This window comes from Anomaloglossus baeobatrachus, chromosome 10 (assembly GCF_048569485.1).
Source record: "Anomaloglossus baeobatrachus isolate aAnoBae1 chromosome 10, aAnoBae1.hap1, whole genome shotgun sequence".
Classification (NCBI taxonomy): domain Eukaryota; kingdom Metazoa; phylum Chordata; class Amphibia; order Anura; family Aromobatidae; genus Anomaloglossus; species Anomaloglossus baeobatrachus.
The window spans coordinates 26,756,424-26,769,876 of record NC_134362.1 but is presented as its reverse complement, the minus strand read 5'-3'; the positions used below and the strand labels follow the sequence as shown (position 1 = coordinate 26,769,876).

Genomic DNA, 13,453 nt, shown 5'->3' with positions numbered 1-13,453 from the left:
CTTATTACTGATGAACATCTTAGGGTACAGACCAAAACGCCACATGCCAAATTTTGGATCTTTTTCAAACACATATTTGGAATGCCAAGGTATTCTATACCTATTGAATTTCAGAGTGTAATGCTACCTAAGCACCTAAGTTTCCATAATGCTGTGTATCTTGCAACTGCATTGATTTTAGGCACCTGCGTCTCCAGACGATAACACAATGTAATGTATTTTTGTGAAAGAGAAATCTTCATTTTTCCATTTATCTGATATTCATGTATTGCTGTTCCTGTTCCTTTCCTTAGCGCTGGAGTGGGCAGGACGGGCACTTTCATAGCACTTGATCGTATTATGAAGCAAATTGAAGTAGAAAGCCAAATAGATGTGTATGGAGTAGTGTGTGATCTCCGGATGCACCGAGCACTAATGGTGCAGACTGAAGTAAGTGGATAAAGTTACCCTGATTTCACATGACCATGGTCTAATGATATACTGTATGATTGTATGTGTGTATTATAGCAGTGATAATCCTGATCATAGAGGTCATTATTATAGCAGGTATACTCAGGTACATAGAGGGCAGTATTATAGTAGTTAAATTCTTGTACATAGGGCGCAGTATTATAGTAGTTATATTCCTGTACATAGGGCGCAGTATTATAGTAGTTATATTCCTGTACATAGGGGCAGTATTTTAGTAGTTATATTCTTGTACATAGGGGCAGTATTATAGTAGTTATATTCCTGTATATAGGAGGAGTATTATAGTAGTTATATTCTTGTACATAGGGGCAGTATTATAGTAGTTATATTCTTGTACATAGGAGCAGTATTATAGTAGTTATATTCCTGTACATAGAGGCAGTATTATAGTAGTTATATTCTTGTACATAGGGGGCAGTATTATAGTAGTTATATTCTTGTACATAGGGAGCAGTATTATAGTAGTTAAAGTCTTGTACATAGGAACAGTAGTATAGTAGTTATAGTCTTGTACATAGGGGGCAGTATTATAGTAGTTATATTCTTGTATATAGGGGCAGTATTATATTAGTTATATTCTTGGACATAGAGGCAGTATTATAGTAGTTATATTGTATATAAAGGCGGTATTATAGTAGTTATATTGTTGGACATAGGGGACAGTATTATAGTAGTTATATTCTTGTACATAGGAGCAGTATTATAGTAGTTATATTCTTGTACATAGAGGCAGTATTATAGTAGTTATATTGTATATAAAGGCGGTATTATAGTAGTTATATTGTTGGACATAGGGGCAGTATTATAGTAGTTATATTCTTGTACATAGGAGCAGTATTATAGTAGTTATATTCTTGTACATAGAGGCAGTATTATAGTAGTTATATTCTTGTACATAGGAGCAGTATTATAGTAGTTATATTCTTGTACATAGGGGGGCAGTATTATAGTAGTTATATTCTTGTACATAGAGGCAGTATTATAGTAGTTATATTCTTGTACATAGGGGGGCAGTATTATAGTAGTTATATTATTGTACATAGAGGCAGTATTATAGTAGTTATAGTCTTGTACATAGGGGCAGTATTATAGTAGTTATATTCTTGTACATAGGGGCAGTATTATAGTAGTTATATTATTGTACATAGAGGCAGTATTATAGTAGTTATAGTCTTGTACATAGGGGCAGTATTATAGTAGTTATATTCTTGTACATAGGAGGCAGTATTATAGTAGTTATATTCTTGTACATAGGGGGCAATATTATAGTAGTTATATTCTTGTACATAGCAGCAGTATTATAGTAGTTATATTCTTGTACATAGGAGTAGTATTATAGTAGTTATATTCTTGTACATAGGGGCAGTATTATAGTAGTTATATTCTTGTACATAGGGGGGCAGTATTATAGTAGTTATATTCTTGTACATAGGGGCAGTATTATAGTAGTTATATTCTTGTACATAGGGGGGCAGTATTATAGTAGTTATATTCTTGTACATAGGGGCAGTATTATAGTAGTTATATTCTTGTACATAGGAGCAGTATTATAGTAGTTATATTCCTGTACATAGAGGCAGTATTATAGTAGTTATATTCTTGTACATAGGGAGCAGTATTATAGTAGTTATATTCCTGTACATAGAGGCAGTATTATAGTAGTTATATTCTTGTACATAGGGGGCAGTATTATAGTAGTTATATTCTTGTACATAGGGGCAGTATTATAGTAGTTATAGTCTTGTACATAGGAGCAGTAGTATAGTAGTTATAGTCTTGTACATAGGGGGCAGTATTATAGTAGTTATAGTCTTGTACATAGGAGGCAGTATTATAGTAGTTATATTCTTGTACATAGGGGGCAGTATTATAGTAGTTATATTCTTGTGCATAGGAGGCAGTATTATAGTAGTTATATTCTTGTACATAGGGGGCAGTATTATAGTAGTTATATTCTTGTGCATAGGAGGCAGTATTATAGTAGTTATATTCTTGTACATAGGGGGCAGTATTATAGTAGTTATATTCTTGTACATAGGGGGCAGTATTATAGTAGTTATATTCTTGTACATAGGGGGCAGTATTATAGTAGTTATATTCTTGTGCATAGGAGGCAGTATTATAGTAGTTATATTCTTGTACATAGGGGGCAGTATTATAGTAGTTATATTCTTGTGCATAGGAGGCAGTATTATAGTAGTTATATTCTTGTACATAGGGGGCAGTATTATAGTAGTTATATTCTTGTACATAGGGGCAGTATTATAGTAGTTATATTCTTGTACATAGGAGCAGTATTATAGTAGTTATATTCCTGTACATAGAGGCAGTATTATAGTAGTTATATTCTTGTACATAGGGGGCAGTATTATAGTAGTTATATTCTTGTACATAGGGGGCAGTATTATAGTAGTTATATTCTTGTACATAGGAGGCAGTATTATAGTAGTTATATTCTTGTACATAGGGAGCAGTATTATAGTAGTTATATTCTTGTACATAGGAGCAGTATTATAGTAGTTATATTCTTGTACATAGGGGGCAGTATTATAGTAGTTATATTCTTGTGCATAGGAGGCAGTATTATAGTAGTTATATTCTTGTACATAGGGGGCAGTATTATAGTAGTTATATTCTTGTACATAGGGGGCAGTATTATAGTAGTTATATCCTTATACATGTAGTTGTGTAATAGATAAATATTACAGTAACTGCTTGAATCAGTCACACAGAAAATAAATTGCAAATGCAGCATGGATTTAGCCTTAGATGCATCAATTTTACAGACGACCTTCACTGGCCCATATTTCTGTATACCATTTAATCCACAGACAATGCAAACTAAACTGTCATAAAATGTGCTGATTTATCATAGTGCTTCATGCTGTTAGTCTAAAATGGCATCAAATGTACGGTAATAATCTAGTGCCTGTTTACACCACTTATTAATTGGCTTAGTTTGTGCTTGTGCCGGAAATTTGTGCCATAATTTTGATCCATTTTTTTTTTTTGGCACATGGTATCACTTACTATGCCATAGCCTCCTTTCTGCCCATTCACACCACTTTTCAGTGCGGCTCTGCAACGCAAAACCATACAGTGATACCCGACTACTGCAGCACTGAGGAACTGCAGCACTGAGGAACTGCAGCACTGAGGAACTGCAGCACTGAGGAACTGCAGCACTGAGGAACTGCAGCACTGAGGAACTGCAGCACTGAGGAACTGCAGCACAGCTTCGTTTGGCCTAACGTGCAGTGAAGCATTAGATTAGATGGGGTATATTTATATTTATTCTCAGAATTTGTAAGGGTTTTAGCGGTCATTCTATGAGTTGGGAAAACAACTTTAAATGTAGGATGATTATTGGTGATAAACATGAAAGATTTTCTCCATCGCACCCTATCTTACAGTTTATCATTCCTTTCTATTGTAGAACCAGTACATTTTCCTCAATCAATGTGCACTGGATATTATCAAGACTCCGAGGATGAACGATCCGGATCTGATTTACCAAAATACGTCAGCGATCTATGAAAATTCGAGTAATTTGTCCTTTAAAAGGACAAATGTTTAATCAAGGAACCATTCACTCTTCTCAAAAGGAAGACTGGGGATTTCTCAATTTACAACTATCATAGGACCAAGAAAAGAATTGCACTTTGAATTACTAATTTTTTTCTATTTTTGGCCAAAGACTGCAAAAAATAATTAAAAAAAAAAAAAAATACAATACAATTGTCCTTTTATGGATGTACTACTATAATCTGCTGGATAGATATAGTACATCTTATGGAAAAGACATTCTGTAAAAATTAATTGGCCATTGCACAGCCTAAAAATATTATCCATATATACAGATGTGATATTCCATGAAGTTTTGACCAAATCAAATCTAATTTTTTATGATAAATATATTTTAAATATGGACATTTATTAAAGCCTGTGTTGAAGGGAAAATATATACGTGTTTTATATATATATATATATATATATATATATATGTATATATATATATATATATATATATATATATATATATGTATATATATATATATATATATATATATATATATATATATATATATTATATATGTATAAAATAATAAATAAATATATATATATATTTATATATATATATATACACCGTATATATATATAAAATAATAAATATATATATAAAAAAATATATTATTTATATATATATAAATATATATATATATAATATATATATAATTTTTTTTTAGCAACCATGACCATTTTAGATGTTGCTATGGGCTGAACCTTTTTTTTTTATTTTACTTGCACTAGTATTTTTATCGTCTGGGAAATAATCAGATATTTTTTTATAAAAAAAAAAAAAAGGTTTTAAGACATCTTGTGGAATATGCATATGGATATTTTATTATATAAATGTTATGTTTTTTTCTTACAGTTTCCGCGAGTCTGTCTAGCAATGAAAGGAGCTGATTTATATAAGCCGTGATAGCCATTATTGTACCTTTTATAACTGTGGAAGATTTTACTCAGGGTATTTCTTGCACTGAATGTATGTAATTTATAGGATAGTCATTTGCATTTTTGTAAATGTGTATATAAACCAAAAATTTTTTTTTTTTTTTTGTACATATCAGAATGTGTTCTATGGGAATCTAGTTGTAGAGCTGCTGTAGTCGGGGAAAAAAAGCCTCTGGATGATACGCTGCAGTGGAGATTTAACAGGAGCGGCCACTTTAGTCTGTAGCTCTGTACTCCATGATCTCTAAGTGATGACCGGTTTAACTTGCACATTCTTTACTATGCACATATTATTTATTTTATGAGAAGATCTGGGCTAATTTCGGCAGCTTCATAAACCTCCGTAATACAGAAACGTCTTCATCCTTCATCCACTATGAGCACTTTTAAAACCATTTTGCATTTTTAATGCATTTAACATAAAAAAATAACACAACTTTGTAAACCATTTTGGTTAAAATTCTCTTTTCTTTTAGGGGTACTTTGCACGCTGCGACATCGCTACTGTGATATCATCGGGGTCAAATAGAAAGTGAGCACATCCGGCGCCGGTAACGACGCCGCAACGTGTAAAGCCTAGATGCGCCGATAAACGATCGCAAAAACGTCGAATATCGGTGATCTGTGTAGTGTCGGTCATTTCCATAATGTGGCACCAATAGGAGATACAATGTTGTTCCTCGTTCCTGCGGCAGCACACATCGCTGTGTATGAAGCCGCAGGAGCGAGAAACATCTCCTTACCTGCCTCCACCGGCTATGCGGAAGGAAGGAGGTGGTAGGGATGTTTATATCCCGCTCATCTCCGCCCCTCCGCTTCTATTGGCCGCCTGCCGTGTGATGTCGCTGTGACGCTGCACGACCCACCCCCTTAGGAAGGAGGCGTGTCGCTGGCCAGAGCGACGTCGCAGGGCAGATAAGTGCGTGTGAAGCTGCCGTAGCGATAATGTTCACCACGGCAGCTATCACAAGATATCGCATGTGCGACGGGGGCAGGGACTATCGCGCTCGGCATCACTAGCTGATGCTAGCGATGACGCAACGTGCAAAGTACCCCTTAATGTATACAGCTAGTATGCCAATTTATGTGTCTCCACGGTTACAGACCACAAAAAAAACACCTTTTTCTTAGGCCCGTTTCACACGTCAGTGAAAAACACAGACGTTTTTCACTGGCGTGTAAAACACGCACATGTCCCTGCGTGTGCCGAAAATCACGGCACACGTGGGTTGTCTAAGTGCAATCCGGGCTCCGTTCTCCGTGGCCCGTGATTGCACTTAGAGATTCACTCACCTGCGCCCGCTGCCGCTGTCCGTGGTGCTGAATCCTCCCGCGACGCAGCATCCGGCCGGCGGTGACCCCTGCAGGAGCTGCTTCCGGGTCGGCTGTGTCGCGCATAATGAATATGCGTGACAGTAATGAGCCGGCTCAGAAGCATCAGGGAGAACGGGCTGCAGAGGACATCGCTGGACGCCGGGGGAGTTAAAATGTTTATTATTTTAAAAGTACGTTTTTTTCTGGCACGTGTCTCACGGACCACACCACTGCGTGGTCCGTGGAACATCAGTGATGCCAGAAAAAAATGGACATATCTCCGTGCACCAATCACGCACACGCGGGTACGCTGCACGGAGACACGTGCAGTGAAAAATCACTGACGTGTGAGCAGACCCATTCATTATAATGGGTCTGCGTATGTCAGTGATTCTGGTACGTTTAAAAAAAAGCACAAACGTCCCAGAATCACTGACGTGTGAAAGGGGCCTTAGCTGGCAGACAATAGAGGCGGCAACACATGACTGCGAAGGTTGGTTTGTGTCTGCTAGGCTGGACTCACATTAGCGTATGGCATCCGATGTGAGAGCATTGGATGCAATAAGATAATGATCCTCGGCTCCCGCTGTGCTGCGAGTGTGATCTGATCACAATCGGATCACAGCTGCGGAGGAGAGGGAGAGATTGATCTCTCCGTCTCCTCCATTGCCAGCTCGTTCTATATCGCACTGCACTTGGATGTCATCCAAGTGCAGTCTGATGTTTCACTAGCACCCATAGACTTCTATGGGTGTGAGTGATCTGAGGCTTGCAGACAATCGCAGCATGCAAAAAATTGCAGATCTGAGCTGCAACATTGTCTTACGTGGGGCCAGATTTTCTCTCATTACACTCATGCGAATTATACGCCACTGTGACTCTACCCTAATCATATAGATACTTCATTCTGTATCAGATCTGTATTCACAAAAAAGGTCAATTATTTTATTAATCTGTACACAGATTTGGAAAAATAATGAAAAAATAAAAATCCAAGAGGCACAGCATGCTGTAAGTAAATGCAGTAGACATACTCTTACAGGTAGGGTTACATTTATAGGAAACATGTATGTCAATTATTAAAGGGGTTGTCTACTTCAACAAAATTAACGTAAACAAAAAGGCTTGGAATAGGTTAATATAAGGGCTCACCTCAGCAAACCACCTCTGCTACCTTCCGATTCTACCCAGCCCCCCCCATTGGAAAGTACTTCCTACTACATCATTGACAATCCGACACAGGAACATGTGACCGCTGCAGGCAATCACTGACTGAGGTGTCACCACTGAAGTAATTTGATTGGCTAAGCAGTCATTGCCTGTGTGTGCGTGGAGATAAACTGGGAAGTGTAAACCAGCATCAAAATGGGAGGAAGGTGGGGATCAGTGGGGTGAGGATTCCTTTTTTTCCTACTTTTTATACCATTCAGAGCTTAAAAATGTTTTAAAAAAATTGGCAAAGTGGACATTCCCCTCGAATTTAATTTGTCCTGATGATGATTTTTGCTCTCTCCATATTGTTCAATTCTTTGTACCTAAAAACAAGGACACTAAATGTTGTGCAATTGCTTTAGGTTAATTACTAGTGATGAGCGAGCACTACCATGCCCGAGTGCCTGGTACTCATGTAGAGCAGCTGGATGCTTGGACGGGCGTGACTCGTTTACCGAGTATAATGGAAGTCAATGCGGGATTCAAGCATTTTTATGGAAGATTTCCTGGAAAAATGATTGAGTTCCCCATTGACTTCTGTTATACTCAGGTCCTCTAGTGGGGTCTTAAGGAGTACCGACCACCTAAGCACCCGAGCATGGTAGTGCTCGCTCATCACTAGTTACCAGTACTGAGCACCCGAGCATGGTAGAGCCCGCTCATCACTAGTTACCAGTACTGAGCACCTGAGCATGGTAGTGCCCGCTCATCACTAGTTACCAGTACTGAGCACCTGAGCATGGTAGTGCCCGCTCATCACTAGTTACGAGTACTGAGCACCCGAGCATGGTAGTGCCCGCTCATCACTAGTTACCAGTACAGAGCACCCGAGCATGGTAGTGCCCGCTCATCACTAGTTACCAGTACTGAGCACCCGAGCATGGTAGTGCTCGCTCATCACTAGTTACCAGTACTGAGCACCTGAGCATGGTAGTGCCCGCTCATCACTAGTTACCAGTACTGAGCACCTGAGCATGGTAGTGCCCGCTCATCACTAGTTACCAGTACTGAGCACCTGAGCATGGTAGTGCCCGCTCATCACTAGTTACGAGTACTGAGCACCCGAGCATGGTAGTGCCCGCTCATCACTAGTTACCAGTACTGAGCACCCGAGCATGGTAGAGCCCGCTCATCACTAGTTACCAGTACTGAGCACCTGAGCATGGTAGTGCCCGCTCATCACTAGTTACCAGTACTGAGCACCTGAGCATGGTAGTGCCCGCTCATCACTAGTTACGAGTACTGAGCACCCGAGCATGGTAGTGCCCGCTCATCACTAGTTACCAGTACAGAGCACCCGAGCATGGTAGTGCCCGCTCATCACTAGTTACCAGTACTGAGCACCCGAGCATGGTAGTGCTCGCTCATCACTAGTTACCAGTACTGAGCACCTGAGCATGGTAGTGCCCGCTCATCACTAGTTACCAGTACTGAGCACCTGAGCATGGTAGTGCCCGCTCATCACTAGTTACGAGTACGGAGCACCCGAGCATGGTAGTGCCCGCTCATCACTAGTTACGAGTACTGAGCACCCGAGCATGGTAGTGCCCGCTCATCACTAGTTACCAGTACTGAGCACCCGAGCATGGTAGTGCCCACTCATCACTAGTTACGAGTACTGAGCACCCGAGCATGGTAGTGCCCGCTCATCACTAGTTACCAGTACTGAGCACCCGAGCATGGTAGTGCCCGCTCATCACTAGTTACGAGTACTGAGCACCCAAGCATGGTAGTGCTCGCTCATCACTAGTTACCAGTACTGAGCCCCCGAGCATGGTAGTGCCCGCTCATCACTAGTTACGAGTACAGAGCACCCGAGCATGGTAGTGCCCGCTCATGACTAGTTACCAGTACTGAGCACCTGAGCATGGTAGTGCCCGCTCATCACTAGTTACGAGTACTGAGCACCCGAGCATGGTAGTGCCCGCTCATCACTAGTTACCAGTACTGAGCACTCGAACATGGTAGTGCCCGCTCATCACTAGTTACGAGTACTGAGCACCCGAGCATGGTAGTGCCCGCTCATCACTAGTTACGAGTACTGAGCACCTGAGCATGGTAGTGCCCGCTCATCACTAGTTACGAGTACTGAGCACCCGAGCATGGTAGTGCCCGCTCATCACTAGTTACCAGTACTGAGCACCCGAGCATGGTAGTGCCCGCTCATCACTAGTTACCAGTACTGAGCACCCGAGCATGGTAGTGCCCGCTCATCACTAGTTACGAGTACTGAGCACCCAAGCATGGTAGTGCCCGCTCATCACTAGTTACGAATACAGAGCACCCGAGCATGGTAGTGCCCGCTCATCACTAGTTACGAGTACTGAGCACCCGAGCATGGTAGTGCCCGCTCATCACTAGTTACCAGTACTGAGCACTCGAACATGGTAGTGCCCGCTCATCACTAGTTACGAGTACTGAGCACCCGAGCATGGTAGTGCCCGCTCATCACTAGTTACGAGTACTGACTACCCGAACATGGTAGTGCCCGCTCATCGCTAGTTACGAGTACAGAGCACCCGAGCATGGTAGTGCCCGCTCATGACTAGTTACCAGTACTGAGCACCTGAGCATGGTAGTGCCCGCTCATCACTAGTTACGAGTACAGAGCACCCGAGCATGGTAGTGCCCGCTCATCGCTAGTTACGAGTACTGAGCACCTGAGCATGGTAGTGCCCGCTCATCACTAGTTACGAGTACAGAGCACCCGAGCATGGTAGTGCCCGCTCATCGCTAGTTACGAGTACTGAGCACCCGAGCATGGTAGTGCCCGCTCATCGCTAGTTACGAGTACTGAGCACCCGAGCATGGTAGTGCCCGCTCATCACTAGTTACGAGTACTGAGCACCCGAGCATGGTAGTGCTCACTCATCATTAGTTACCAGTACTGAGCACCCGAGCATGGTAGTGCCCACTCATCACTAGTTACCAGTACTGAGCACTCGAACATGGTAGTGCCCGCTCATCACTAGTTACCAGTACTGAGCACTCGAACATGGTAGTGCCCGCTCATCACTAGTTACCAGTACTGAGCACCTGAGCATGGTAGTGCCCGCTCATCACTAGTTACCAGTACAGAGCACCTGAGCATGGTAGTGCCCGCTCATCACTAGTTACGAGTACCGAGCACCCGAACATGGTAGTGCCCGCTCATCACTAGTTACCAGTACTGAGCACCCGAGCATGGTAGTGCCCGCTCATCACTAGTTACGAATACTGAGCACCCGAGCATGGTAGTGCCCACTCATCACTAGTTACCAGTACTGAGCACCCGAACATGGTAGTGCCCGCTCATCACTAGTTACCAGTACTGAGCACCCGAGCATGGTAGTGCCCGCTCATCACTAGTTCCGAATACTGAGCACCCGAGCATGGTAGTGCCCGCTCATCACTAGTTAAGAGTACCAAGCACCCGAGCATGATAGTGCTCACTCATCACTAGTTACCAGTACTGAACCCCCAAGCATGGTAGTGCTCGCTCATCACTATTGATTATATCTGATGAAACCTTTGTTACGTTATATTGCTGCTATCATTTATATATGGTGATGCCATTAACCAAAAAAACACACAAACCAAACCATCCTGTGGTTAGTTTATTGACACGTTACATAAAAATCAAGTGAACATATAAGAAGCATTTTATCTTCTCTTCTAGATCTTCCATATTCTGAAAGTGTCCAGAACGAGATGCTAGGATGCGGTCGAACATCGCTAACTCTCGTCTTGGTCATCTTTTAATTGTAAAGAAGGAATTTTTATATATATTTTATAGAGAATATTTGAAGTAATCATATGTGATAATTATGCACAATGGTGTCGGAAAACTTGAAAGATTATGTATTTATTTAATATGTAAATGATCCGTCATGTGATTTTTTTTTTTTTTTTAAAATATCCTTCGACCTTAATTTAGTTTTATTAATTTAAATGCAGTGAAGGAGCCGGTAATGTAAAGAATGGATAATGTGCTCCATTGGTTTAGAGGGAATCTTTCACCAGGTTTTCGCCACCTAATCTGCGAGCAGCATACTGTAGGGGCAGAGACCCTGATTCCAGCGGTGTTTCACTTACTGGGCTGCTTATTGTAGTTTTGATAAGGAGATTATCAATAGAGGACTACTTGGTGTGCTGCAGATAGTCCAGTACATTAATGAGCTCTGTAGAACTACTAGATCTGCAGCAGAGAAAACAGTGATTTTATCAAATTGACAGCAAACAGCTCAGTAAGTGACACATCGCTGGAATCAGGGTCTCTTTCTCTACGTTATGCTGCTCTCAGATGAGGTAGAAAAAATCTGGTGACAGATTCCCTTTAAGGAGTCAAATGTGAATTCTGTCATACACTGTTCTGTCTGGTGTAAACACTGTAAAGATTTACTGAACCAGCAATAAAGGTGTCCTGATCTTATTTCCTTTTTGTTTTTGTTTTTTCCTGTCTTCTGTATAGGAACTATTTAATCGTGAAATGAGTATATATTTTAGTGGAGTAGCCAGAGAGGAGGGTGCAGAGGTCGCAGTCATACCCTGCGCTTATACAACATTTGAGCAGAGCAATATTATACAGGAGCAGTGCAGAGGTGTGAACGGGTTACATGATAATTGCACTGTGATGAGGACCTTCTCCCATATCACACAATCAACAAAGCAAGAGATGAGTGGGCAATCCGAAGAACATTTATTCCAAGCAAAATCGATGGTCCATAAAAATAGTCCACCACAAAGAGGGTAAAATAGTCCAGTAATGGCATAAATGTCCCGGGGATGGGTCACAATCCTCCAGCAGTCCTTTTCCAGGGAAATCTGGGTTTCTAAATAGCTCTCTGGGGTGCTGCCTGTAGCTTCAGCTTCTCCCCCAGAGGATCAATCTTCTTCCTTGTCTTTTGAAGTTCTCTGACAGACTGAAGTATCTCCCAGGTAATCAGAGTTTAGGTGGATCCCAGGCCCCCCTCCCCCAGGGAGGGACAAAATCCCGGCAGGGGCAAACAGGCCAATGTATACCCAAGGAATACAGAATGGACAGAGCACCACACCTAAAATACGAACCAACACAAAATTATACACAACCCCCCATATTCCACCATCAGATGCACAATAGTGTAATAACTATATAGTAATTATATATAGATCCTGAACCCAAGTGTCTTCACGCTGTGCCCTTATTAATGTGTACACACTCCCTCATTCCAACACTGCAAATAAAAATCTTAAAGTGGGGTGCAATGTAAACATATCCAACCTGCTGCTTACTGTTACACCCATTTTAATATATAGATGCAATCAAGAATATTTTATTACATTTATATCCTGAAGTACCAATATATTCCACAGCACTGTTTACAAATTTTAATAATTCCCTTCAGGACTTCTCCCTAATGGGGGCGCCATAATCTAAACCTCATGCAATTGCTGGACCACCATGCTGCAAAACATTAGTGCTAACCACTGAGCCACCATACTGCTTTTCACCAAACATGCAGACGTTCTGCTTCTCTGTGTTGCACAGCTTCTAGCTTCCCAGGTGCAGAAGAAAGTTCACAGAGCAGATTCCATGGGATAACAAGCTATTTACTTCTCAGAACATGAGGAAAAAATATGCACAGTCATACAGCACTGCATCAGGAAGAGAAAACAAAACCAGGAAGAACAAGAGACTTTATTACAATACAGTGAGTAAGAAAACTTTACACAACATCACCATCTACTGTTAGATCAGAATAAAGTCCTCCTTCACACAGACAAAGAAGTCCTCATCTGTTGCATATACCAACACTCTGCCCTATCCAATTCTCTATGAAAACTGAAAATGACATGTAAAGGGTGCACTTAGATTCACTTTAACACACCACCCTATTAGCAGGTTTTTGTTATGCAATTTGAGGGCAGCAGTATGTAGGGGATCAGAGACTCTGATTCCAGTGATGGATCACTTACTGGG

At 41.2% G+C, this 13,453-nt stretch overlaps 1 protein-coding gene across 1 annotated transcript in view; it reads left to right on the top strand.

Moving 5' to 3' along the window:
* The window catches only part of LOC142254433 (receptor-type tyrosine-protein phosphatase beta-like), a 262,642-nt gene extending 258,533 nt beyond the window's left edge, over positions 1 to 4,109 (top strand). Inside the window, exons 39-40 of the mRNA XM_075325478.1 lie at positions 294 to 429; positions 3,908 to 4,109. Coding sequence (XP_075181593.1) covers positions 294 to 429; positions 3,908 to 4,048 — 277 coding nt within the window. The 3' untranslated portion in view covers positions 4,049 to 4,109. The remainder of the gene's footprint in view (positions 1 to 293; positions 430 to 3,907) is intronic.
* The last annotated feature ends 9,344 nt before the right edge of the window (positions 4,110 to 13,453 follow it).